The sequence below is a fragment of the Ascidia mentula genome, chromosome 4 (genome assembly GCF_947561715.1).
Source record: "Ascidia mentula chromosome 4, kaAscMent1.1, whole genome shotgun sequence".
Lineage (NCBI taxonomy): Eukaryota > Metazoa > Chordata > Ascidiacea > Phlebobranchia > Ascidiidae > Ascidia > Ascidia mentula.
Genome location: NC_138569.1, coordinates 9,907,641 through 9,930,411, shown reverse-complemented (window position 1 = coordinate 9,930,411; position 22,771 = coordinate 9,907,641). Strand labels below are relative to the sequence as shown.

Here is a 22,771-nt window from a genome sequence, read left to right as displayed (position 1 = left end):
GAGCAAGGGTTTTATGGTGTGATTTGAAGTTATACATGACACTGCCTTGGTACAACGTTGGAGATTAAATAGTTGCCGCTTTCCGCAATTACAGCATGACGTCAAATATATTTTAGTATTGAACTTTATTCCTAAATTAATACGAGCAAAAGGGATAGAAAAAGAATGGATCCATTTTCGAAGAGCAAAGTTGGTAAGTAGACATACAAAATGTTTTTTTCCTGCTGTATAAGTTATAACGTGCAAACGGAAATGTAGCCTATTGTAACACCATATGTTGTCCGGAAACAGTCTGTTATTTTTGCACTGCAACAAGAAGCATGTGGAAAAAGTCAAGCAAATGTTCCTATTTAAATGTTCAATGACAGAGGCAGCTTAGCGGAATGTTGTCAAGAGAAAGGAAAATCATTTTTTAAAGAAATCGGTGACTCAAATAAAATGTTGGGTAACACGTACGAGAAATTGAAAGGAGGGATGAAGTAAAGCAAATATTTGTCTTGGATTTACAATCCGCCTATTATACTTGTAGGAGTGGCTTTTCAAACATTCAAACCGGTAAAACTTGCTGTAATTTCGCCTCGTGTCGGGTTGTGTAATTCGACACGTTTACCCTTTGTCCTGATTAGAAGCTATAATATACCGAACTGTATTGGATATAATCCGTTTTAGAATGTTATGTTTCAGTGAAGTTCCAACATTTTGATAAACGCCGGGTTGTACCATACTGGGTATGGTATACTGGGTCAAAAAAGAAAGTTTATGGAAAATTAATGTGGAAAGTCATAATAGTCTTGGAAACTATTTTTGGCAGAAGTATTGACACAAGTTGGAACATAACAAAGATCCGTGTTTCACGTTGTTATTCCTCTATACGCTAAAACCTTTCGATGGGTGTCAGTTATAATATAGGTAATCACCATGACAACGCGTGCCAACTCCAGCGCCGCTTTTTGTGATCGTTACGGTTGAATACTTTTTGTGGGCTATTGACGATGCGTGGCAAAACTGTCGCTGGAAAACGTACTGTATATCTTACTATAAACTAGGAAGCATATAGTGATATGTTTTGTACACCTATTACTATCAATTGAAATATGGTTTCCAAAAAAGTTTAGTTCTGGGAGCTTTGATGTAAGCTGAGATGTCTGTTTAAGCATCAAGGCATTCAAATTTCTGTAACTATAGAGGCTGTTAAGCAATTGAGTTGTTGGCTGGTTCTGTTTTACTATTTTTATTTATTTTGTGGCTATTCTTGGACTGTGGAAAAACATGAAGACATTGTAAAGTAGGGCTGTGTGTTGTTCTGAACAATGTTTAGCCACAAATACGATGCCGCGAATACAGAAAGTAATTCAGATTCCGATGAACAAAAGAATCCGAAAACAATCAACTTGTTCGAAAATCCTGAATTGACTCTGGGTGTTGGCGGCCAGAATCTTCCCAATTACGGAGCAGTTTCTGAAAGCCAAAAAGCCAATACCTCTGTAAGCGGAAACAAGTGGGCAGCGGAAAGGCCTTCTTCCCCCCAGGGTCCCTCCTCCAATTACCCACCCGGATTTTCTGAAAGTGGGGATTTCCCTCAACCTCAAATTTCGTCGCCGCATCTGCTTCCAATCACTTCAAGTCAAACTCAGAAAAAGAAGCGCAAAAGAAAGAAAGTGGCGCCTGTGGGCTCTCAAGGCCAAATCGAGAGAAATGAATGTAGGTGCCATTCACGCAATTTTCAAGTAAACCGTATCATTATTACCTATGTGAGAAAAGTCAAAAAGCAGTTACGGTTTAGAAATTGGCAAGGCAGGTTTGTAATAAACTGTGAGTAGTAATTTATTGTTGATCTGATTGTGGGGCATATATCTTACTCTGCTGTTGAAGGACTTTTGAATGGCCCTTAATTATGCGCTGAACCATGGTACTGGGTTGGATGACCGCAAGCGATGTATGAAAGTTATTGTGTTCATACTGCGATGAAATATGATTTTCCTGCCGTTTTGGCATAACCGCTGATGAGATAATAATTTAAAACAGTGGTTTGTGAGCTTTTTTAATTAGTCAAATGTGAAACCTGTGGTTTGTGTATAGGGTCGCATGAAACAGAAATAGTTGTTAAAACGAACTTTGAAAAGTAAAACAAATAACAAGAACGTTAAAGTAAAAAAAGTTTGTTGTGACTTTCGTCAAAATAATCAAACAATGCATTCACATTTTTGTTGATTGACAACATACTGTGCTCGAAATGCCAACAGTAGTTTAGAAATGCACCAACATGTTGTTTACGGAAACAACTGCGACAGTGCTGCGTTTCGAAATGTTGTTTTGATGATGTTTTTCTTCCGTAATTAGTAATTGTTAAACACAAAAGGCCAGAGCATTTCTCTTTTAAGGTCCTCGTTATAACATAACAAGGCATTGGGTAATTACTTGTACAATTCGTACCTCAGTATCAACGTATAATGAATGATTTCGCGTCAAGTGCATCAGGCGAGCAGTTTAGCATATAATGCTGTTGTAAACATTGGTAAATCATAAGTACATGCTTGATTGTTTAGGGCGCTCCTCTCAAAATGCTATGCACGTTTTCTTGATTGGTCGGGTAAATGTTGACTTTGAAATAATAATATTCCTTGAATAATTCATTGCTGATGTTGCCTGGCACATTTCTTTCTGGCAAAAATATTTGTAATTTTAACATTTCAGTTGCTATATGCAGCAACCTTCAGCAGGATATGAAATGTACAAAAACACAGCGTGTTATTGTCGTGGCGCATAAACTTTTTGTTTAAAGAGGTGCAAGGGCAGAAGTGTCGGTAAACTGCGGAAAACATCGTTTGTTGTTTGTCATTTAGTAATGACGCATGCGCATTTATGTTCAACGACTCCAAAAACATTCTTTTGTACCAATCAGTTTCTCAGTCTAAAATCACCACAGTTAAAAGTCCACTGTGTACTCCCGTTTTTGGTGAGTTAGGATATTGGCACATTTCGTTACATCCTGATAAATGCTGCTGTATAGCAACCAAAACGTTACAATTAAAATTATGTAGGCCGGAAGGGTAATTATAAGGGCCGTCTTATAATAATTCTATTCCTTTCAACTGATTGTTGTTTACTCCTTGTTACATCATTCCTCGGTCAACAATGGGAAGGGTTTCACAATCACGCTTTTAATGAATAACTATAACGACAAAGCCCGGATCTAGCACACGCGTTTGCGTTCGTGCACACAACGCATCCTTTCTTGCCTTGAAGGTGCGTGTTCCTTGTGCAAAGTCTTTGAAGGTAAACTTACCGCACATTAGTTGTAGTGTAAGTGTTGGGTGAGAAGAAATCACGCAGAAAAAGTTTATTTCACTGTTGCTGCTTCAGCAGACATAAACTTACGTTACTGTCAGAACATATTTCGGTAGATTCCGTAACCATTGAGAAATTTCCCATTTGGGTTTGAGTTTACCAAAAAAGAAACAATATTTGTACAAACTGCTATCATAAAGCAATAACGTTCTGTAACTAAGCAAGCATGCGAGCGCATAAAAAGCCGTAACACAAACCCACATTGCGTGCAAAACGTCAATTGCGTTTCCAGGTTAATATTTTACAATACAGGGATATTATAACGCCCCTGTCGAGAGGATTCGCAAACATGTGACAAGACATCAGTTCTGTTTTGTGGTTGTTACAGCAGAAATGTGATTTTTTTATTGCCTGTTTTTTAACAGAATAGCATCGTTTGGTACTTTTGTTGGGGTACATCAGCAGAGCAAATATGATTTAAGTTACAAGCAGCATACTGTATTTTCAACGACCGTGGAAACAGAACACAGTTGTTGAAGGTATCTGCGATAAACAGTGCACAAAGAGAGTGGATTAGTTTGATGCTAACCTTAAATACCACCTGCAAAACTACTTTGCGTATTGTTCGCATGCAAACTATAGTTTTAGGAAATTTACCGCGCAGAAGACATTTTACTGTATTTTTATTATTCAGCTCCCCTCGACGCGTCTGAAAACGAACTCACTGGTGCTGAGTACGCGCATCGCGCCCTCACGCGGCCAGATTACGTCGAACCACTTCCAAGGGCGTTGCCACCGATTAACGCAAAAACCGCAGCATTTACTGGAACAGCAACTGCTTTACTAGGTCCTGTTGTTCCCCAACTAGACGAGACAAAACGACCAAAGAACAACCACGAAATGTCGATTACCAACGTAAGTTTGATGCAAATTGACTTGCCATATTACTAAAATGTCAACGTCTTTGATGAATCATCTGCTAAAATGTAAAAAAAAATATCAGAATAATTAGCTGGTGTTTTCAACAAGGTTAAGAAAACTATAGCAGATGATGCATCTGATCAAAGTATACTGTACAGTAAACAAGTATGGATAAAACTAGGGCATATAGCTATAATAATTATAAATAAATTCAGTTTCTTTGCTTAATTGTCAATGCAAAGTATCGTTTAGTTACGTTGCTGTATCTTTTTTACTTCGAAACAACTTCCACGTATTTCTCACTGTGGATTTCGCGTTTATTCAATCGTTGGTCATGCCTGGGTGAACAATAATATATTTGTTTTCTGCAGGGAAATTACAATCCTGCATTTGACGGCACCGCAGGTTTTGTGTCAGGAATCGAATCTAGTGAATTAAAACAAGACAAACCAACTAATTTCAACGACGAATCACGTGACCAAATTTTTGTGAGTATGCCACGTGGGTGCTAACAAAAATTGTGGGTCGCTCTTGATACACCTACTCACAAAACCCATCTTGTTAGGCCTAGTGCGGATTTGTGAACCAAACCATTTCCAGTCGATCGAGGTTAAATTTGTAGATTCATTCATTTGTGTGGTGACTCTTCGGATGTGCCAGACCGACTGCAAATCCTCCATACCATGTGCTTTAATTTAAAATTTGCAACGACGCTTGGAATGGTTAGCATTAACGCACAAAACTGGCATCGCACGAAGCATTATGCGAACTTAGCCCACAAATAAGGAAACAAATTTCGCGTATTGCAGCGTACGGTGCCAGTTTTGTGCGGAAATCAAAACGGCCTGACCATTCCCAGTGTCGTTGCAAATTCAAAGTAAAGCACATTCGGTATGTAGGATTTGCTGTCAACAGATGTAGGTTCTACTTTTGTTTCCTTATTTGTGAGCAAGTAGAATTTAAGTCTCCAAGACGAAAATGCCAACTGTTCTTTCGTAGACAAACCTTTTTTGTGGTATATAGCACATCCCGAGTCATGGTATTTGTAAAACCTAAACCCTGAAAATGACAGTACTGGATTGAAGTAGTGCGTGACAACGGTCTTTGCAAAGATTTCATGTAATTACTTCCTGATTTGAGGCACACGCAAGTAATTGCGGTTACGTCATAAAGGTCGGAGTGTTCGAGGAAAATACGTTTTGTGTGGGGCCTGCTGTGGTTATGACTGAAAATATTGTTAAACAGTCGTAATTTTAGGAAAATCAAATTATACATTCATTCTTACCGTTTGCGTATCATCAATCAAATGTGCTTGTTCAAACACGGTATGTCAATACAGGAACGCTAGAATGTGGCAGTTACTGCTTGCTATAGTCGTTGAGATAATACAGGTTTGTTCGTAGCACTTATAGCGAGTAGTTGTAGTACATTTTACTTTCCGCAGGAGTGCTTGAGTCACTAGGATGGTCAGTCGATATTGCGCACAATGCTTTCACTCCCTGGGGAATGTACACTGAACCTACTACTTCGTCTGGTCTTAGAAATGCTGAAGAGGTTGCCAATTGCAATGTTACAGGCGCTTTATAGCTTTCAATTGCATTAAAGGAACGGTCATGAATGTACTTTAGAGAATATAATTATCATTTTATGAAAAGCAATGTCTACATGGAAAACGAAAAAGATGCTTTACATAAGAAGGCATTTCGTGTACAGTTTCAGGTATTGATTTTTTGAAGGGGCGGCTATCTAGCTTTCAGCATAATCGGACAGAAAGAAACATGCAGCCTATTTGTCAAAAAATGTAACCTTGTTGCAAAGAAAGGCGTTTTAAGGATACTGTGTTGCAGCATTTGTCAAACTGAGCCGCACAGCACACGTAACACATGTTTACATGAGTCTATTCTCGTATTCTGAGTTCATTTTAAATCGCAGTCTGCCTTTGGTCAGAAGAGAGTTGGTGTGTTGTTGCATAATGCATTGGAAAGCCAGGGTAATAAATGTGCTGTTTGTCAGTGGGAGTCCCGTCGTTCGTTACACCGTTACGTATTTGTAGCGGACAACACAACGCAAAACATTAAACATGAACGATATTTACATATATGCATTTTTTGTGTGAGGCCTGACTTGCCAAAGTCAATATTGGCAAGCAGAATGAAAGACAAGGATATTTATAGTTGTAACATAGGTATAGGTAGTCTGTTTTGAAGAAAAACACACGGTGATGTTGCTGTCAGTTGAGTTAAATTAGTAACTTAAGTTCTTCGAGTACATAAAATAGTTACTTTTTGTGTAAAGTTAAGTGCATTAATTCGATGCAGCAATAGTTATTCGGGATCGTGGAATGGATGTCAATGCTGAAAAAGTTAGTCTTCAAAATCACAGCGACATTGAACAAGAAATAAACGTTGAAGTGGAAATTTTACATCCACATAGTGTCGTTAAACAAGATAGTCCAGAGCTTTGTGGATCAACTACCAGTTTGGTGTCCAAAGGTGACCAGCCGGTCACTAAAACAGTAAGTAGATTTCATTAGTCGACACTGAATAAACTAGTAAATAGAGTACTCTGGAGTCAAATAAAGCTGTTAATGTAGTTACGAGTTTTCTGGTAGGCTAGTATTTTTTGCCATAATCCTTTGTTGCACACGAAACAGCACTGTCGAAATAGAAAAAATCCCCCCACGCAATCTGTATGTTGGCATCTCCGCGACAACGTAAACAAGGACTTCTCTAAAAGCATCATTACTAACAGATGACAATTATTGTGTCAGTCGGCCAATTGAAAGCTCCCCTGAGGAGCTAGCAAATGGCGGTGCCTGCAAATGCATTGCCACCATTCGCTACTGACAGGCGTGCGCAATGTGTTCACTGTGCCAGTTGTTTCATTCAGTAGAGAACGGAAATGCTGTGAAATGTTGTTCGATGTAGGAAGTGAATTGCTAATACAGCTGCTATTGCGAGATTTTGATGCATTTCGGACTACAGTATTTTGAAAACTGAGCAAAACATCATGAATGTGACATCTTACTACAAAATAGTAGAAGCATATTTGTAGAGTTTTCAAAGTGGTTTACATCTAGTCTAATAGCGGTTTTATTCCGCCCGAGTCTACGTATTTAAATGAGTTAGTTAAAGTTTTTGTTGCGTCCGGTTCATCTAGTAATGTACAAACCATTTTCCGCAATCTAAACTTGTTATGCGCCTTTCCTTTTGATACGTAATATGACCTTCAAGCTGTTGAAAGTGGAACATACGCTTTTGTCTGCAATAATCAATTGCAACCAAAAAATAGTTTACGGCCTGGAAAGGTTTAAGACTCCGTCAGTCATTGAGCACTGCCACTGCATCAGAGTTAGCTTGAAAAAACTCCGAAATAGTTACTAGTTATGATGTCATAACCGCTCGATGAATTGCAATCTAACATTCAACAATCACGCGCATTATTCAGTGTTATCGAGCTAGAAAGAGATCTGAAGTAAAGTTGTGTGTGCTAACACTTTTCAGCAAATGCCATGTCGAAGTTTAATTGTTGTGACTTTTTAGCAAGTCTGTGTCGCAACGTTGATGAAGAGGTATTGTATTTTAACAATATAAATATAGACTGTATAAAAGTTTAAACCGCTTCTTTTTGTCACAGGCCCCAAAAGCAACTCTGTACTTCAAAGATGGCGTTCACTACATTGACTACATAATCGCTTACGAAGAAGATGAAGAGGACACGAAAGCAAGCGAGAAAAGGGAAGTGTTTGAAAAAAATCTTCATAAAAAAGGATTACTATTGGAAAGAGAACCAAAAGAGGCAAGTACCTATGCTTAGATACAATGTCGTGTATTGCAGAGCCAGAGCGGCGTCTGTCAACGCCATTTAATTGGAAAAGCGCAGATGTTGTCACACTTCCGCACCGTCCTGCCATATATATCTGTCACGTGTGTTTATCTGTAATTAGCTGCATGAAACTGTTATGAAGCCTAAGATAACTGTACCCCAATGGAATTTACAAAATAAACTATTTTTTTGTTGGCAGCAATCCCAAGATCAGAAAACATGTTTCGTAAAGGTCCACGTACCATGGGAAGTGTGCCTGAAAAATGCAGAACGAATGAAAATGAAAATGCCACTTAAAGAAGACAGGATTAAGGAACCGGTTGAAAAGGAAGATGATGACATCGATTGCTCCTGTTTCACCAGAGCCTGGAAAAAACTTGTTGCGCCGTGCACTCTTAACAGTGCGGAAGTTGTTGAAAAAGTATGACATAATTTTGGTTTTCACATTTTTGGTATCAGTAAATTTAAAGTAAAACTTTCAGACAGAGCCTGACTGTTATACCGCCGAGTTTACGAAAGAAAAAATGGATTTTTTTGATATCAAAGATGAGAAAACATTTTTCAGCACATCTGAGCGTTCCAGAATCGTGAGTTCATATATATCACCCGGATTGCCAGTAACCCTTAATGAATCTTGTATATTAGCAAAAAAATGGACTAAGCTTCCAAAGATAACAATCTTTTTTAAATGAAACGGATTGTTTGTCTTTTCTATACGTATATACCTCTAAAAAAAAGTTTTGTTTATAATATAGACTTGATTGATGTCACGTATTATTTAGGCGTACCGCATCATGAGCGAAACGCGATTTGGGCCAAAACCTATTCAAGTTGGCATAATGCAACTAATCGGCGTTGGAGGTTACCAGGCCGCTTACCCATTGCACGAGGTGAGCAATTGCCGTCAGTCTACATCCCGTTAAGTCACTGGAAAATATGTGACATTGCCAATTTATCTGTTTTTATTCATTTACAAACATTGTATTGAAATGATCATTGTGGGAGCATAGTATTTTAAATAATAGACGCTTCCACATCTTTGTTGTTATTTATACATACAAATGAACTCCTTTACATGTAACATTCAACCTGGCTAACATCCTACCTTAGGATGTTGCCACACTTGTAATTTCGTTGCTACCGTTTCTGGTTAATTTGATAATTTAGGTAAATTAGTCGTTTGGTGTTGCAAAGTTTATTTATAAATGTATCAGGAGCTATATACACTTTGTTTAACGGAAATAATCAATCTGCATTAATATGAGTTACAAAAGTTGCAAACAGTGTTGTGTTTAATAAACGCAGGGCCAACATACAAGCAGTCAGTCTAAGTTGAAGACAGATGAAAATATGCGACGTCTTCTCTATTGGGAGTGGGCAAGATGGGGTCGTTGGTACAAATTCCAACCCCTCGACTTAATCCGGTATGGTTTGGTCCTTTGAAATTTAACTTGCTAATATACTTCATGAAACCTCTCTGAACGACGTCAATTACGGATTTTTAATAGAAAATGTAGCCTACATACATTCTCTCTTCGCGAAATAAAAGTTTATAAAAACACTATTTTGTTTCGATAAACCAAAGCACAAGAACACACTAAGTAAACAAAAAATAAGTTTTGAAAAACACAATTATATTGCACTGTAGTTAAACATTGACATCATTATACCATTCGCTTGCAGGCGTTATCTAGGCGACAAAATAGCTCTTTATTTTGCCTTCGTGGGATTTTACACCCGCATGCTGTGGGTAGCCAGTTTTTTGGGCCTGGGTGCCTTCGTCTATGGTCTGGTTACCCTCATAATGTGGGAGAATGTGAGGTAAAAACCGTCGAGCGCCCAACACGCTTTTCTTCATTTTAAGCTCACTGTTGGTGCTTTTAACAAGTGTTTAGTTGGTGGCATGTCGATCGGTTGCTCTTTGTTACGCAAAAGCATTTCTGTTTTAATCTGTAAACCAGTTTTCGCTGTAAAAGGATGTGTGAGACATGCGTAGGTGAAACATACTACAAGCCGGGGACTGCGACAATTCACTTTGTGAGCCAGCGTAAAAAACACGTATAAGTAGTTATGGCGAATTTGAATGAATTTGAAAAAATTTCATTCAAGACAAACAATGTTCGTTCACTTATGAATGCGTTGCCTACGTTTACACGTTTTTTGTAGACCAATGCATGTTTACCTATATCTAACGCGGCGCTTACTGTATTTTGTTGCTATTGGCGACCATCGACCGACCAATGAACAGCCAGTATCTGGGTGACAAGGTGGCGCTCTACTTTGCATGGCTGGGTTACTACACCGAGATGCTCGTCTACCCAACACTGGTGGGATTCATTGTGTTCATATACAGCATAGCCACGTTGTGGACCTACCCACCAACGTACGTGTTGTCCTGTTGTTTATTTGTTGCATGCAAGTAGTGTAGACTGCTGATATTTAACCACTAATTTTGTGTCGTAGTAACGTTCTGATTTTTTAACCACAAAAGGTGGCACCAAATGTCGATTAATAAACTGAAGCGAAACTGGAAAACGTATCACTTAAATCTATACAAGGAGTTGCATAAAGTGTCCTTGTGTATTTGGTGGCATCTTTTGAAACATTGATATTATCATTTAATATTAAACGTTTCTGACAAAATTAACATAGTATTTAGTTGTTATCTAACACTTTTGTTTTTACCGCTTACTTCACGATGTTGTGTAGCCGACTGTAAGTATGTGGATAAGGGTGTTTTTGTTGAGCACTTAGGCAGCGACATTTGCATCGATTTGCTGCTGCTGTGCATGTAGCGTTGTGCTTTACTTTGGTGCTCAAACGCATAATTGCTACCAAATTGATTTTGACTATTCTGGTTTCCTTTTTTTTGAGGTTTGCGTTTTAAAGAAGTCTTGATGGCTTGCGTTGGCAGTTTGAATCAAAGAGAATGATAAACGTAGCTTGTCCATAAGTTTGTGTTGAAATCTGTTTTGATGACCAATGTAGACCGCATTCTTACCAGTTTATTAACATTTTTATATTCTTATAAACGTTATAGCCAAGAAGTTTGCGATGAGTCCTATCCAACATACGCCGGTAACCTCACCATGTGTCCAGTGTGTGATAAAAATTGTGGTTATTGGCAATTGGGTTCAACTTGTCTGTCGGCGCAGGTAAGTGCAAACTTTTAAGCTTCTTTTTCACCCACAGAACAATCTCTTATTTTTGTTTACAGATAACCCACGTATTTGACAACGAAGCTACGATTTTCTTTGCCGTGTTCATGTCATTATGGGGTGAGTGTCCGCACTTTTTAACTTTTCCGCAATATTTTGAATTTTTCAATATTCTTTTCATTTTTCCAAAATCCTCTTGCAAAAAAACTACAATTTAATAGTGCTTTATTTTGATAAGATTTTCTATTTGCTAAGAGTTTTGCAACAAGCCTTTTGAAAAAAATAAGTGCATTTTACTGAAACGCATAAAAACGTCAATATCACTTATAACTTGCAGTGAAGCGTAAAGGTATCTATATATTTTTTACAGCAACCATGTTTCTGGAGCTGTGGAAACGGAAGCAATTTCGTCTGGCATACGACTGGGACTTGGTTGATTACGACGAGGACCGCGATCTCATTCGACCCGAATTTGAGGCTCAAGTAACCAGAGAAAGACTAAACCCCGTTACTGGGCAACGGGAACCTTACTTGTCGGCAAGGGATAGATACACCCGGGCCTGTCTCTCGATCACAACGGTTTTCTTCTGGGTAAATAGCTTTGCACAAAACATGTATTTTGTGTTAAAAGACTAATTCTAAATTGATTTTAATACGTTTTGTTTATTGGTCTTGTCTCAGGGCATAAAAAGATTGTTATTGTTAGGTGCTCGTCGTCATAGCTGCAGTGTTCGCCATCATCGTCTACAGATTGGTGATTGCAGCCGTATTCGCTTCCAGTGTCGACCTTTCGTCTCTTGGCTCCCTCTCATCAGTTGCAACACCTTCAATGCTGACCACGATCACCGCATCTCTACTTTCACTCGTCATTATTATGTGTCTTAACTTCGTAAGATTTTGAACAGTTTTAATGTTGACTAATGTAATTTAGGTGTTGATAAATTATTTGTATTTTGTACTTGACGTGCATTTCTTTGAATCTGTTTTTATTTGCAAGTTGCAGTGGTTTGGTTGTAACCGGTATGAGCAAAACGTTTTGAAAATACCTCGATTTAAAAACCCCAATTTAAACGTTTGTGATTTCAGGTGTATGAAAAAATGGCGTTACTTCTAACCAACATGGGTGAGTTGTCAAATGTTAAATCAAGAACAAAATTACGTTGTATGAATACGAGTAATAGAGATAAATACTTAAACCGACCATCAACATCACTCATACTCATGATATAAACTTTCAGAGTTGCCACGAACCCAGATCGAGTTTGACGACAGTTTTACCTTCAAAATGTTTTGTTTTCAATTCGTGAACTTCTACTCCTACCTTTTCTACGTTGCCTTCTTCAAGCAGACGTTCGCTGGTTATCCAGCGAACTACACGTACCTGTTCGGCGAATACAGATGGGATGAGGTGTGTATTTGTTTTCCAGTTGCTTATATAAGTTGTTAGTTGGTGCACACATATGTGCGGGTGCTGCTTGATGGAAGCCAGAACTTGTACATAAGCGAGTTCGTCCCAAAAGGTGAACATTTGTGTGCGTTGCCATAACATTTTGTATAAGGGCTGGGCGACACTGGTTCATAAAAGTTTGCACCACTGATGTAAGCAACAAAGTAAAACTGCAGAATGCTGCCTTATATGGACAAGACTAAAAGTAACTATAAGTACAAACCGACATCCATTAAAGTGCAACGGTCAATCAGGGTCCTGGTAATAGTATTGTTAAGACCGTATGTTACAGTGCGATGCGGGAGGTTGTATGTACGAGCTCTCCATTCAACTTATTATCATCATGCTGGGGAAACAAATATGGAACAACGTTCTGGAGCTTGTCATGCCCTGGGTGATCAATAAATACAGGTTATTGCCGATAATGATCAAAAACATGTTACAAATTGCAACAAAAATTACTCCTTGTTAAAAAATGTTGTGTAGACAATACAAATCAACCAAGGTTTCCGAGGAAATGGAAAACAATGAATACACGAGGTGGGAACAAGATTACGATTTAACTGCCTTCCGACAGATGGGACTCTTCTACGAATACTTAGAAATGGGCAAGTCTTTTGGCAATATCACATAAAATTGGAATTATCAGTTAAAAAGACCAACAGTTGTTGGTTTAAAGCATTATTGTACTTCAACTATATTTAGATTTGTTTAGTTTGTTTGGTTTCCTGAAACAAAGTTTTGTAACTGTTGATTTTGTTGTAGTGATCCAGTTTGGCTTTGTGACGTTGTTTGTTGCTGCTTTTCCACTGGCCCCTGTGCTGGCCCTCATCAACAATATTATAGAAATACGTCTCGACGCCAACAAGTTTATCTGCGAATTAAGGTTTTTTTCCTTTACTTTTGCTTCACGTAAGATACCTCATGAGCTTATGTAAATACACTCTTTTGTGCGCAGACGTCCATTGTCACAGAAATGTTCCGATATCGGTGCTTGGTATTATCTCCTGGAGTTTCTTGGAACCTTATCTGTCGTTACAAATGTGAGTTATGATATTTTGTGTCTGTGAAAGACCCTTTTTTTCCTAGTAGTAAGTGCGTATGACGGGCTAACATGCACAAATTCCTACTTACACAACTAGGAAATCACTTGGAATATAATTATAACCGTACAATGTACACAAATCTACAATAGGACAATAGCACAATGCCTTAAAGTAGGACAGTATTTTTTTCGTCAAAGTAAAATTCTGTTGTAGCTTTGGTTAAATAACATTCGTACAATTGCAGGCTTTCACCATAGCGTTCACTTCTGACGCCATTCCTAAGATGGTTTATTACTATGGCTATTCAGCAGGGACATATGGACACAACACTTTTCAGGTAACACAGTAAATATTGCTACATGTCAATGATTGAACAGTGTGCATACAAATGCCTTATTTTCCAACGTTCTTGCGTCGAAACGTAGCCTGCACGTTTAGCCCTGTGGTCGCACCAGTCTGCGCATTGACTTAAAACAACAATTGTGGGTGTGTGTGTGTGTGCGTGTGTATCAGTTAAGCCTAATTACCGGCTTAGTACGTAAGAGCAACAATACTATAGTAACTACAAAATACGTTCCTGAATTCAGTCATATGTTAGCTTGGTGATTTAAAATGCGAGCTGTACAACAGCCAGTATCCTATTGGCTAATGTCAACTAAGCAAACACAAGGTGCGCAATAACATGCCTGTCTGTGACGCCTGCACGTGTCGTCTCTGTGGCGCAATGGATTAGCGCGCTGGACTTCTAATCCAGAGGTTCCGGGTTCGAGTCCCGGCAGGGATGCCTTGTATTTTGGTTTTATATATTTATTGCCTCAATTTGTGGAAACATTTTTAACGATTTTGTTGTTAATAATGGAAAATAATCATATTTCACCCCATTTAGTTGAGGCATTGCTTTTTTACGTTTAAATGGTTTGTGACGCAAGAAATATTTGATGCGTTAATTTGCAACGACGTTAATTGTAAACAATCAACCCATAATGTTGCATCGAATTGCCAACTTCATAACTCTCCAATTTGTTTGGCAGGGTTTCACGAACAACAGTTTATCAGTGTTCAATGTCGCAGATTTCAACAACAGAAGCAAACCAACCGACCCGTCTGAAAGCATAACTGAATGCAGGTCAGACTTATATATGTCTCATCTTTGCCATAGATACGACATATTACTTTTTACACGATGTTTTTGTTACTTACGTTAGTTGTCTTGCATGAGTAAAAAATATTAGCCACTGAAGTTACAGTATCGCGATACTGATACGACGACATTACGTGTTTGCAGATATCGCGATTATCGGTCTCCACCTGATGCGACGCCACCTTATGAGCTTACATTACAATACTGGCACGTGGCAGCTTCTCGCCTTGCATTCGTTATCGTTATGGAGGTGAGTTGCTCGCGGTAATATCAACATTTTTCTGCCACAAGAAAAAAAACAGTCTTCTCCATTACAAACAAATAGCCCGTATACTTCTTTTAAAATGAAGGTACAACTTCATATTGTTGCAAAACACGGTGTTATGTAATCACTGTAGAATTTATTTGTTGGATGTTGTTCGACAGCATGTCGTCTTCTTCTTGAAACGGTTCATTGATTACATTGTTCCTGACCGTCCCACAGAACTGAAGCAGAAAATCAAACGGGAACATTTTCTTGTTCAACAGATGCTGTTGACTGGCGGTGAGTTTATTTTGGAAATAGAAAGATTTAAGTGGTTAATCGAAATTTAATGGACGTGTTTTGTAACTGCTCAGTCCTTTCTCCAACGTAAAGCACAACTTGGCTTTCCGTATAAGTATTCACATTATTTGCAGAGGAACTTTCAAGTTTACTCACTCCCAAGACGTCAAGTCCCAGCAAGACATCGAATAATACGTTCTTCGTGGTAGACGAGAAAAAGCAAGTGACTCCTCTATGACGTGGTGTGACGTAGCAAACCAACCCATAATTTTACCTTCGTCATATGTAAATTTCACCTTTAAAGGAATTTTCTGTGTGTAAGAAGGTACATTTTTTTGATGCACCATACGAAATGACCAGAACGATTACTGCACAGTGTATTTAATTTCTGTTTAATTTTGTGTCTGCCTATGTTGGAGAGTAAAGAAAAAAACAATTCGAGTACATGACCCTCCTTGTCGTATGTTATTAAAACCTTTTCTTATTTGCAGTTGACGTATGTTCAGCTAAATCGCACGAGCAATGTGCTTTTACTTCTATGTCAATGCTCAAACTGTTATTGCGGAAATGCAAATCTTATTATACTCGTTTATGTACGGGCCCAAACGTAGCGTTTGCGGATCCGGACAGATACTGTGATTAAACTGTACAGTGTACAAACGTCTATAATTGCAGTATGTCTTGCACGGCGTCCGTCCTAATTTGTTGCATTTGAAAAATTGCGTTAAGGGTCAATAAGTATTTGGCCGAACAATTTAGTTCACCAGTTAAGTAATCGCTTCTTCAGTTGCAAAGTTTATTGATCATAGTTAATAAATCATCTATAAGAAACTGTGATGGTGGTCATGTACAGATTATTAGCGCATGTTTGGAAACCGGCATTAGTTGCTAGTACTGTGCTAAAGAGATAAGCTCCTAATTGCTAAATTTTGTATTCGGCTTTTATAGCAGTGTTAGTTACCTAGTCATGTGGGCTTATTCTGAAACATTTAGGATTTTAACGGGCGTAGTTTCGAAAAACAGTTGCACAGAGTTCATTATAAAACTATTTGTTCGACAAAATAGTCCTCAGGTTGGGTTCGAAGGCGTTTTCCTCATTTATGTACAAAGTACATCAGAAGAGGGAGCCTCGTTTATCGTCACGGGACCACGGGTTAATTTCTCCGCCTTGTCAAGAAAAAGGCGCATTTCCTTACGTTTGTGGTGAGCGCGTGGAGGCGTCTTAAGACTTGTATGCACTTGACTGTGTTGCAGTTCTAGCGAAGAAAGCTGCTTAGCTATGATTATTAATCACCCGATTCCATTAATTGCTTAGCAAATCACGTGCGCGTTTACACACAATATAAGGCCGTTGGTGATATGTATGTATGCAGTCTGTTAGGAAAAGGTTTGAAATGTATTGAAAAGCAACTACAGGAAAACATATGAAGATTTGTTTATTGATCAGAGTTGTGCCTCGCACGAACCAATCCAGTTATTTCTGTTTCGCTTATGTTCAGCCCATATTTTAAGCCTATTACGTTAGTTTGTATATGTATTATGGATGTATGTTTGACATATTGCAGTTATCTGTGTGAATATTGTTTATGCGTACAATTTGCAGACTGTGCACATTGTAGTAGTTCACCATGAACACATCAGATTGCCAAAATCTAAGCATATTTGACTTCGGAATGGCGAAGTTTCTTCGAACATCAGGAAACGTAGCTGGACAAAACAAAGACTTTCGAACTGCCGCCATTTATTATCAAGAAAGTTTGGACATATGCGAGACCCTTGATGTAAAATCCAATGAAAGAAACAAGAACCGCAACCTGCAAATGCGGAACATTCTCGACTTGATCAAAATTCACCGTGCTTCTGCCAACGATGGTGAAATCGCAAGGTTGCTGATTCAAGCCTTGAAAATGCAACCGTACAGTTCGGAGTCAAATATTTTAACCAAAAAGCAGCCTCAAATATCCAGGCTTGCCGCAACGACTGCACACGTTGTCATGGAAATCGGTGACGTCAAAACAGCTATTAGGTATGCAAAAATGGCATTGGTGATTGCCGAAGAAAAACTGGACAACGAGTGCAGGAGCGCGATTCTCGTAGCGCTGGGCAGAATGTATTTTACCTCCGGTGCTACGCAGAAAGCAGTGCGGTATCACAAGGAAGCAATGGTTGCTCTTTATGGAGGAGAAGTGTAAGGAAATTGGTCAAAATCAGCGAATAAAAAACGACATGAAACGGTCTTGTTTGATTATTTTTTAATATATAACCAATGTTACAATTCGGTAAAGCTATCCCAGGTTCATGTGGTCCCACTGAGACTCGTAGTCATAGTATATTTTTATTGTCCGTTGCAAACAACATTTTTGTTGAGAAACCACAAAAAATCCTACCAGGCAAGTCATACAATAACTTTCAATTTTTATAATATATCTACCAACCATTTCTTTATTGCAGCGTAACTTTTTACAAGGCAATTATGCATTTCAACAGTAATACAAACATTAAAAAACAAAATGCGTTTAGTTACGTCCACAATGAACAGTTAACGACGAACTGAAAAACAGCAGGCCAAAATAGATAGGCATGCAACAAATAAAAAATCTTTTAATACGTCACAAGCCTTGCCTCCAGCCAGGTACAGCTCTGTAATCACAAATACAAATGTTCAATGAACAAATTTTCCCCAATAACCTATATTTATTTGCATTTCACACGTGCTGCAAAATTTTTTTTTTGGTCACTGATAACAAGTAAGGAGCTGACTCAAAAACGGACACTCTCGAATGCAAAACAAAGCAAAACACCGCCTGTCAGAAGCTTTAATTCAACGCGCCTCACCTGTGTGGCATGTTTAACACAGGGCCTTGATGCGTGTTGTCGCTTTCTCTTTGCCTTTTACGGTGAATCCAAGCATCGGTCGGTCGGTACAGGCGGTTGCGGTCTGCTTCCACATTCACCTTAACCTGGTGTTAATATGTACGATGAGTACGCTAAATAAACTTTTACAGTTGTGAACATAAGCATGGTACTGGAATTCTACCAGAGATGTCCCATAAGAGATATCTGTAGCAGGCAAGACGAACCAAAGTTATAAAATTTCACACATCTTTTCCATCAGGCTTGTTTTTATCGAGATATACTAAATAGTTTTTTACCTCTTTCTTGACTTTTTCCAGTCTCACTTCCTTCATTTTCTCGAGTTCTTCCTTTCTCACTTTCTCTTGCTTTTTCGATTCCAACATTTGATGATCCTATAACCAACATAAATGTAGAATTACAATATAAAATAACCTTGTGTCAAACGCATTTACAGTTTTGCAAACGTGAAGTTTCCACCTGTGTCACGCACAAGAAGTTGCGCTAGAAAAGGTCGATTTCGGAATGAAAATATTGAATGTTGCAACATAAATGTAGTACTATCAAAAAAAAGAGAAACTTGCAAGACACCAATTCAAAAAACATCATTAACCACTATTTAAGATGAGAAATATTGTTAAGCTATAGATGATACACAACTAAATATAAACATCTATGCTAATAAAAATAACTCCCAGGGCAGACATACTCAGCTGTTGTGCATAAACTGGTAAATACTGACCCGTAGCTGAAATCTTCCTATTTCACGGAGAGCTTGTTCATTTCTGACAGAACGAACTTCTTCCTGTTCCGCTTCAATTCTCCATCTTTCGCGTTCGCGCTCTTCTTTTTTGTCTTTCAGACGTGCACGAGCTTCATCACGAACTTGTTTCTATATATTAATGGCCAACATTAAGTATTCTTAAATTATTTTACATTAATTCCATATCCACCATCCTTGAATGCAAATCAAAGATTCTAACACATTTCCAACCAACCATTGTCAGTTGCTCTTTTTCTTTTAATCTTTGCTTTCTTATTTCTTCATTTTTCTTTTTTTCAGCTTCCTCCAATGCTTTCTGAGCCTTTGCAGCCTAATAAAGACATATTTCTTACCAAACCAACCTTACATATCAATTTTGAATGCATGGAAACATGTCTTGCCTTCCATTCGTTGAGTTCTTGTTTTCTTTTCTCCCTTTCTGCTTGCTCCAGTTTATCTTTTTCCCTTTTCAAAGCTTCCTGTTGTCTTGTTTCTTCCTTATTTGTTTCCACGCTTGCACAATCTCTGGCTTCCTGCTAAAAATAAAAAATGAATTAATTCACTACAAATTCACCCAGCAGTGCATACAGCTGGAGTTATATCCTTACTTCCTTCTTTAACTTCCATTCGGCAATTGCAGTCTTCTTGTCAGCTTGCAGTTCCAGAAACTTCTTGTACCACTTTTCATGTTCCAAAATATATTCCTTTGGTCTACCAGGTATTCCTTCCACTGCAGCTTTAATAAACGAGTCTTTTGCCTTTGGATTAGAATTGTTATAATTACACTACATATATATTCTTGTAAAATTGAATGACTTGACACTACCTTAAACTTGTTTCTTAATTTTACAAATGTACTGTGATCATAATCATCCCAACCACCTTGGGGTCCAAATTGAGCCAAGTATTTCTGCAAAAGTAAATAAATGATATAAATTAAACATATTTGGTTTTATCCTTACACAGAAACTCCTGATACAGTTATCAATCAATAACATGCCAGGGAAGCTTGGTTCAAACACAGATCCAGTGTTGTTTATATTAATCTTTTCATCTATAAATAAAACTTTAATAACAAAACTTCATGCTCTTACTAATGGTGTCCCCTTAAGATAAAAAAAGTGTTATTGGTGATGTTGAATAATAAAAATGCTGCTACATTACTTGTAACTTAGTTGCATTATACTTAAAACACACTAGCTAAAAGCCAAAGCTAAAAATCTGCTCATTAGCACGGCACTAATGCACATGTTTCAAACACAGTTACTTGTAACTGTGAGTTATGAACAAACAATACTACAATGTATATACTGTATTCACTGAAGTCAGTCAGTTTATTCCTGTTTACTGTGACATCAAAAAATTTAATTCACATCTGGTCCTACCTCAAAAGTTTTAACTTCTTGTGGAAGACTTGAGGAAGTATTTGCTTTGTATGGGTGAGGTTTGAAAGCAGTCGAAAGCGATTCATTAGCAGTTGCCATTGTTTCCAAACGATTTTGTATTATTTCTATGTCCCTATCAAGTCCTGTTTCATCTGTCAGCAATTCCTCAAACCTGTTCATATAATTTATGTCACGATTCTGCTTTAAAAATTGTGGTTAAGACATTGTTTTTACATTTTTCGCTGATCTTCTTTAAAGCTGCTGATGGTGGATTCAATATCTTCCATGATGGTCTTCAACTTTTTTACATCTAATTGTTAAACATCTCTGTTTTATCTTTACTTATATTTTTTTCAAACACAATCTTACATTCAGGATTAGGATCTGCATCTTTCAGTTGATTTTGAAATTTGTTAACTTTATCCTTCATGCTGTACAAATGTTGGTCAATTTTTAATCCTACATAAAGGTTTTTCCAAATTTTATCCGGTGAATACTTGATTAAGTAATAATAATAATAATATCACTACTTTTTCGAGCTAGATCACAATGTTAGATTTTTATCAACACAACATAACTAAGAGTATTTTTATTTATCAAATCTATTGAAACAATGTCCTCAATAAAAATACACTAAATTTTGATTAATGGTGTTTTTGTAAAATAACCCCAACATGCTAAAACACAGAATAACTTCCTGTAATAGAAATTTTAAACGTTCAAGATCAAAAAATAAGCTTTACATTTAAAGTAATAAATATGTTACAAATAGGAAAACAAGTTTTCGTTTCAATTTACTTTCTGCTTGTAGTTCTTCATTGACATTATTTTCAATTTTTTCCAGTTCAGCAAACATTCTTTTACTTTCTCCATTTTTCAAACGGATTTGGGTAGAAAGTTCTCGATTGATGGTTTTTGATCTGTAAAAATATCCATGTCCATAAAGCAATACATAGTACAGAACATTAATAGTTTTACACAAATAGACCACATCACATAGGCTACCACATGTAGAATTCACTGCTATAGTATTTTAGTAATGGTTCAGAATAGGCTAAGCCATAAAGTTAGACTGTTTAAAATTTTGCTTACTGAAACTTCAGTTGGTTCCATTCTTTTAGATATTTAATGCGTTCTGCTTTTTCAGCGCTCCTTTTCCATTTCTGCATTTCCATGCTGGACATATTTGTTAAATTTCAGACCCTTCAACCGCGTCACTTGGCGGTTGCCGTTGCTGCGGAATTTCCAACTTTGACGCATCACTTTTAAGGTTAGTATTTTATAGCATGCTCATTTTTTGAATATATTTCAGGAATTTAAAAATTAATTAGGCTTTCAGTCGCAAATATCAACGAAGCATATTCAATGACAAGGAAGTTTTTTAGTTTTAATTTGGTCAGCTTTCAGAAACGTTGTCAAGGTCGATGCCATGTTGTGTGTCTACTGAGTCATCATTTTTTTTCAACTTATTAAACGCTACAATAGAAACCTTGGGTGTGCTGTGCTGCTAGTTTTCTGGAAATAAGTCTGTTGCCAGCCCACAGCCACGGTGATCAATTATGATCACAGCAAAAAGGCACTCAATATACCGTCACTGTGGTCTGGCAACAGACTTATTTCCGGAAAACTAACAACACAGCTCAACCACGGTTTTTATTGCAGCGTTCAATTCGTTTTCGCCAAGGTACTATATATAACTAAAACAAAGTTTGCTTTGCGTGTTGTTGCTGCAGGCTACTAAATAGACTCTATGAGCAGACATATATTACTTAATAAAAAAACGTTGCAATTATCAGGCGGCGTAACATTAAATTGTCCCAAGCGCGAGAGCGGATTGAGACAGAATTGTGGTGGGTGCGCAACAGCGCGATGACGAGAAATGCCAGACTGATTGAGCGAGTAACTGCATTGCTAGTTCTAGTTGGCTTTCAAAGTCTAGTTGGGTGGCCGAGTGAAATACAAACGGGTAACACGTATTTATAAGAATTGTCATGATAAAGGTCTGTCGTCGAGCCAAATGTCGTTCTACAGGAAAGCCCAACTCCGTTTGCACCTTTCGTTCCGTCTGTGCTCCAGTTGAGTGAGGAACTAAATCGTGAAGGATGTTTGGTGCTACGTCACCTTTAAAAAAATTAACTTGCTGAAAGATGTTTTCAACCTTCGATCGGTATATATTGGCAGGGACACGGATTTGTGGTGTATTGTTATGTGGTGTAATGTGGAGTCAAAAACCTGTCAATATTTTATCCTATACTGATCTGCTTTGTAGTTGCGCTGGTTACTAACATGCTATGTATTCAAAATGAGTTAGTGGTTGTCCGACCAAATGCCAGATTGATTTAGAAGCGCTTTTGGAAGGTGGATCTGCTGTTGTTCAGGGACTTCGGCCAAAAATGTTTG

General features: G+C 37.8%; 2 protein-coding genes and 1 non-coding gene across 6 annotated transcripts; 2 read left to right on the top strand and 1 right to left on the bottom strand.

Annotated features, from left to right (window-relative positions):
* Positions 1-27: 27 nt before the first annotated feature.
* On the top strand, positions 28-16,189 carry LOC145899164 (anoctamin-5-like). 4 transcript variants are annotated; one of them, XM_082987888.1, is made up of 24 exons: positions 28-193; positions 3,983-4,203; positions 4,581-4,697; positions 7,846-8,007; positions 8,234-8,455; positions 8,517-8,621; positions 8,817-8,924; positions 9,340-9,458; positions 10,283-10,417; positions 11,075-11,189; positions 11,252-11,312; positions 11,563-11,783; positions 11,899-12,081; positions 12,279-12,315; positions 12,431-12,600; positions 12,932-13,050; positions 13,126-13,247; positions 13,405-13,525; positions 13,598-13,682; positions 13,930-14,022; positions 14,717-14,811; positions 14,971-15,076; positions 15,253-15,370; positions 15,505-16,189. In XM_082987888.1, exons 1-24 carry the CDS (start codon positions 166-168, stop codon positions 15,606-15,608), a joined length of 2,967 nt encoding a protein of 988 aa, XP_082844014.1. In that variant the 5' UTR covers positions 28-165; the 3' UTR covers positions 15,609-16,189. The 4 variants fall into 4 exon arrangements, with proteins under 4 accessions (XP_082844014.1, XP_082844013.1, XP_082844016.1 ...); XM_082987887.1 differs by lacking the exon at positions 28-193 and adding an exon at positions 1,270-1,701; XM_082987890.1 differs by lacking the exon at positions 28-193 and adding an exon at positions 3,715-3,827.
* Positions 14,396-14,469, top strand: Trnar-ucu (transfer RNA arginine (anticodon UCU)). The gene has a single exon. It is a non-coding gene; the product is annotated as a tRNA-Arg (tRNA).
* A 1,527-nt stretch (positions 16,190-17,716) lies between the features above and the next one.
* LOC145898842 (coiled-coil domain-containing protein 112-like) lies at positions 17,717-21,596 on the bottom strand. Its single transcript, XM_082987476.1, has 13 exons — positions 21,464-21,596; positions 21,170-21,291; positions 20,741-20,830; positions 20,606-20,681; positions 20,372-20,543; positions 19,813-19,896; positions 19,595-19,744; positions 19,388-19,522; positions 19,222-19,317; positions 18,966-19,115; positions 18,523-18,618; positions 18,206-18,330; positions 17,717-18,010 (listed from the first exon to the last, which is right to left on the bottom strand). Exons 1-13 carry the CDS (start codon positions 21,553-21,555, stop codon positions 17,980-17,982), a joined length of 1,419 nt encoding a protein of 472 aa, XP_082843602.1. The 5' UTR covers positions 21,556-21,596; the 3' UTR covers positions 17,717-17,979.
* Between the last annotated feature and the right edge of the window lie 1,175 nt (positions 21,597-22,771).

What these genes read in the sequence shown, in the direction of transcription:
- LOC145899164 (XM_082987887.1), top strand. Translation starts at nt 1,311, where the DNA reads ATGTTTAGCCACAAATACGATGCCGCGAATACAGAAAGTAATTCAGAT. An exon ending in TGGAAAGAGAACCAAAAGAG is followed by an intron (nt 8,008 to 8,233) that starts GCAAGTACCTAT and finishes TTTTGTTGGCAG; the next exon opens with CAATCCCAAGATCAGAAAAC. An exon ending in TTATTATGTGTCTTAACTTC is followed by an intron (nt 12,082 to 12,278) that starts GTAAGATTTTGA and finishes TTGTGATTTCAG; the next exon opens with GTGTATGAAAAAATGGCGTT.
- LOC145898842 (XM_082987476.1), bottom strand. Translation starts at nt 21,555, where the DNA reads ATGTCCAGCATGGAAATGCAGAAATGGAAAAGGAGCGCTGAAAAAGCA. An exon ending in AAAAAGAGCAACTGACAATG is followed by an intron (nt 19,116 to 19,221) that starts GTTGGTTGGAAA and finishes ATTAATATATAG; the next exon opens with AAACAAGTTCGTGATGAAGC. An exon ending in TAGGAAGATTTCAGCTACGG is followed by an intron (nt 18,619 to 18,965) that starts GTCAGTATTTAC and finishes TGTTGGTTATAG; the next exon opens with GATCATCAAATGTTGGAATC.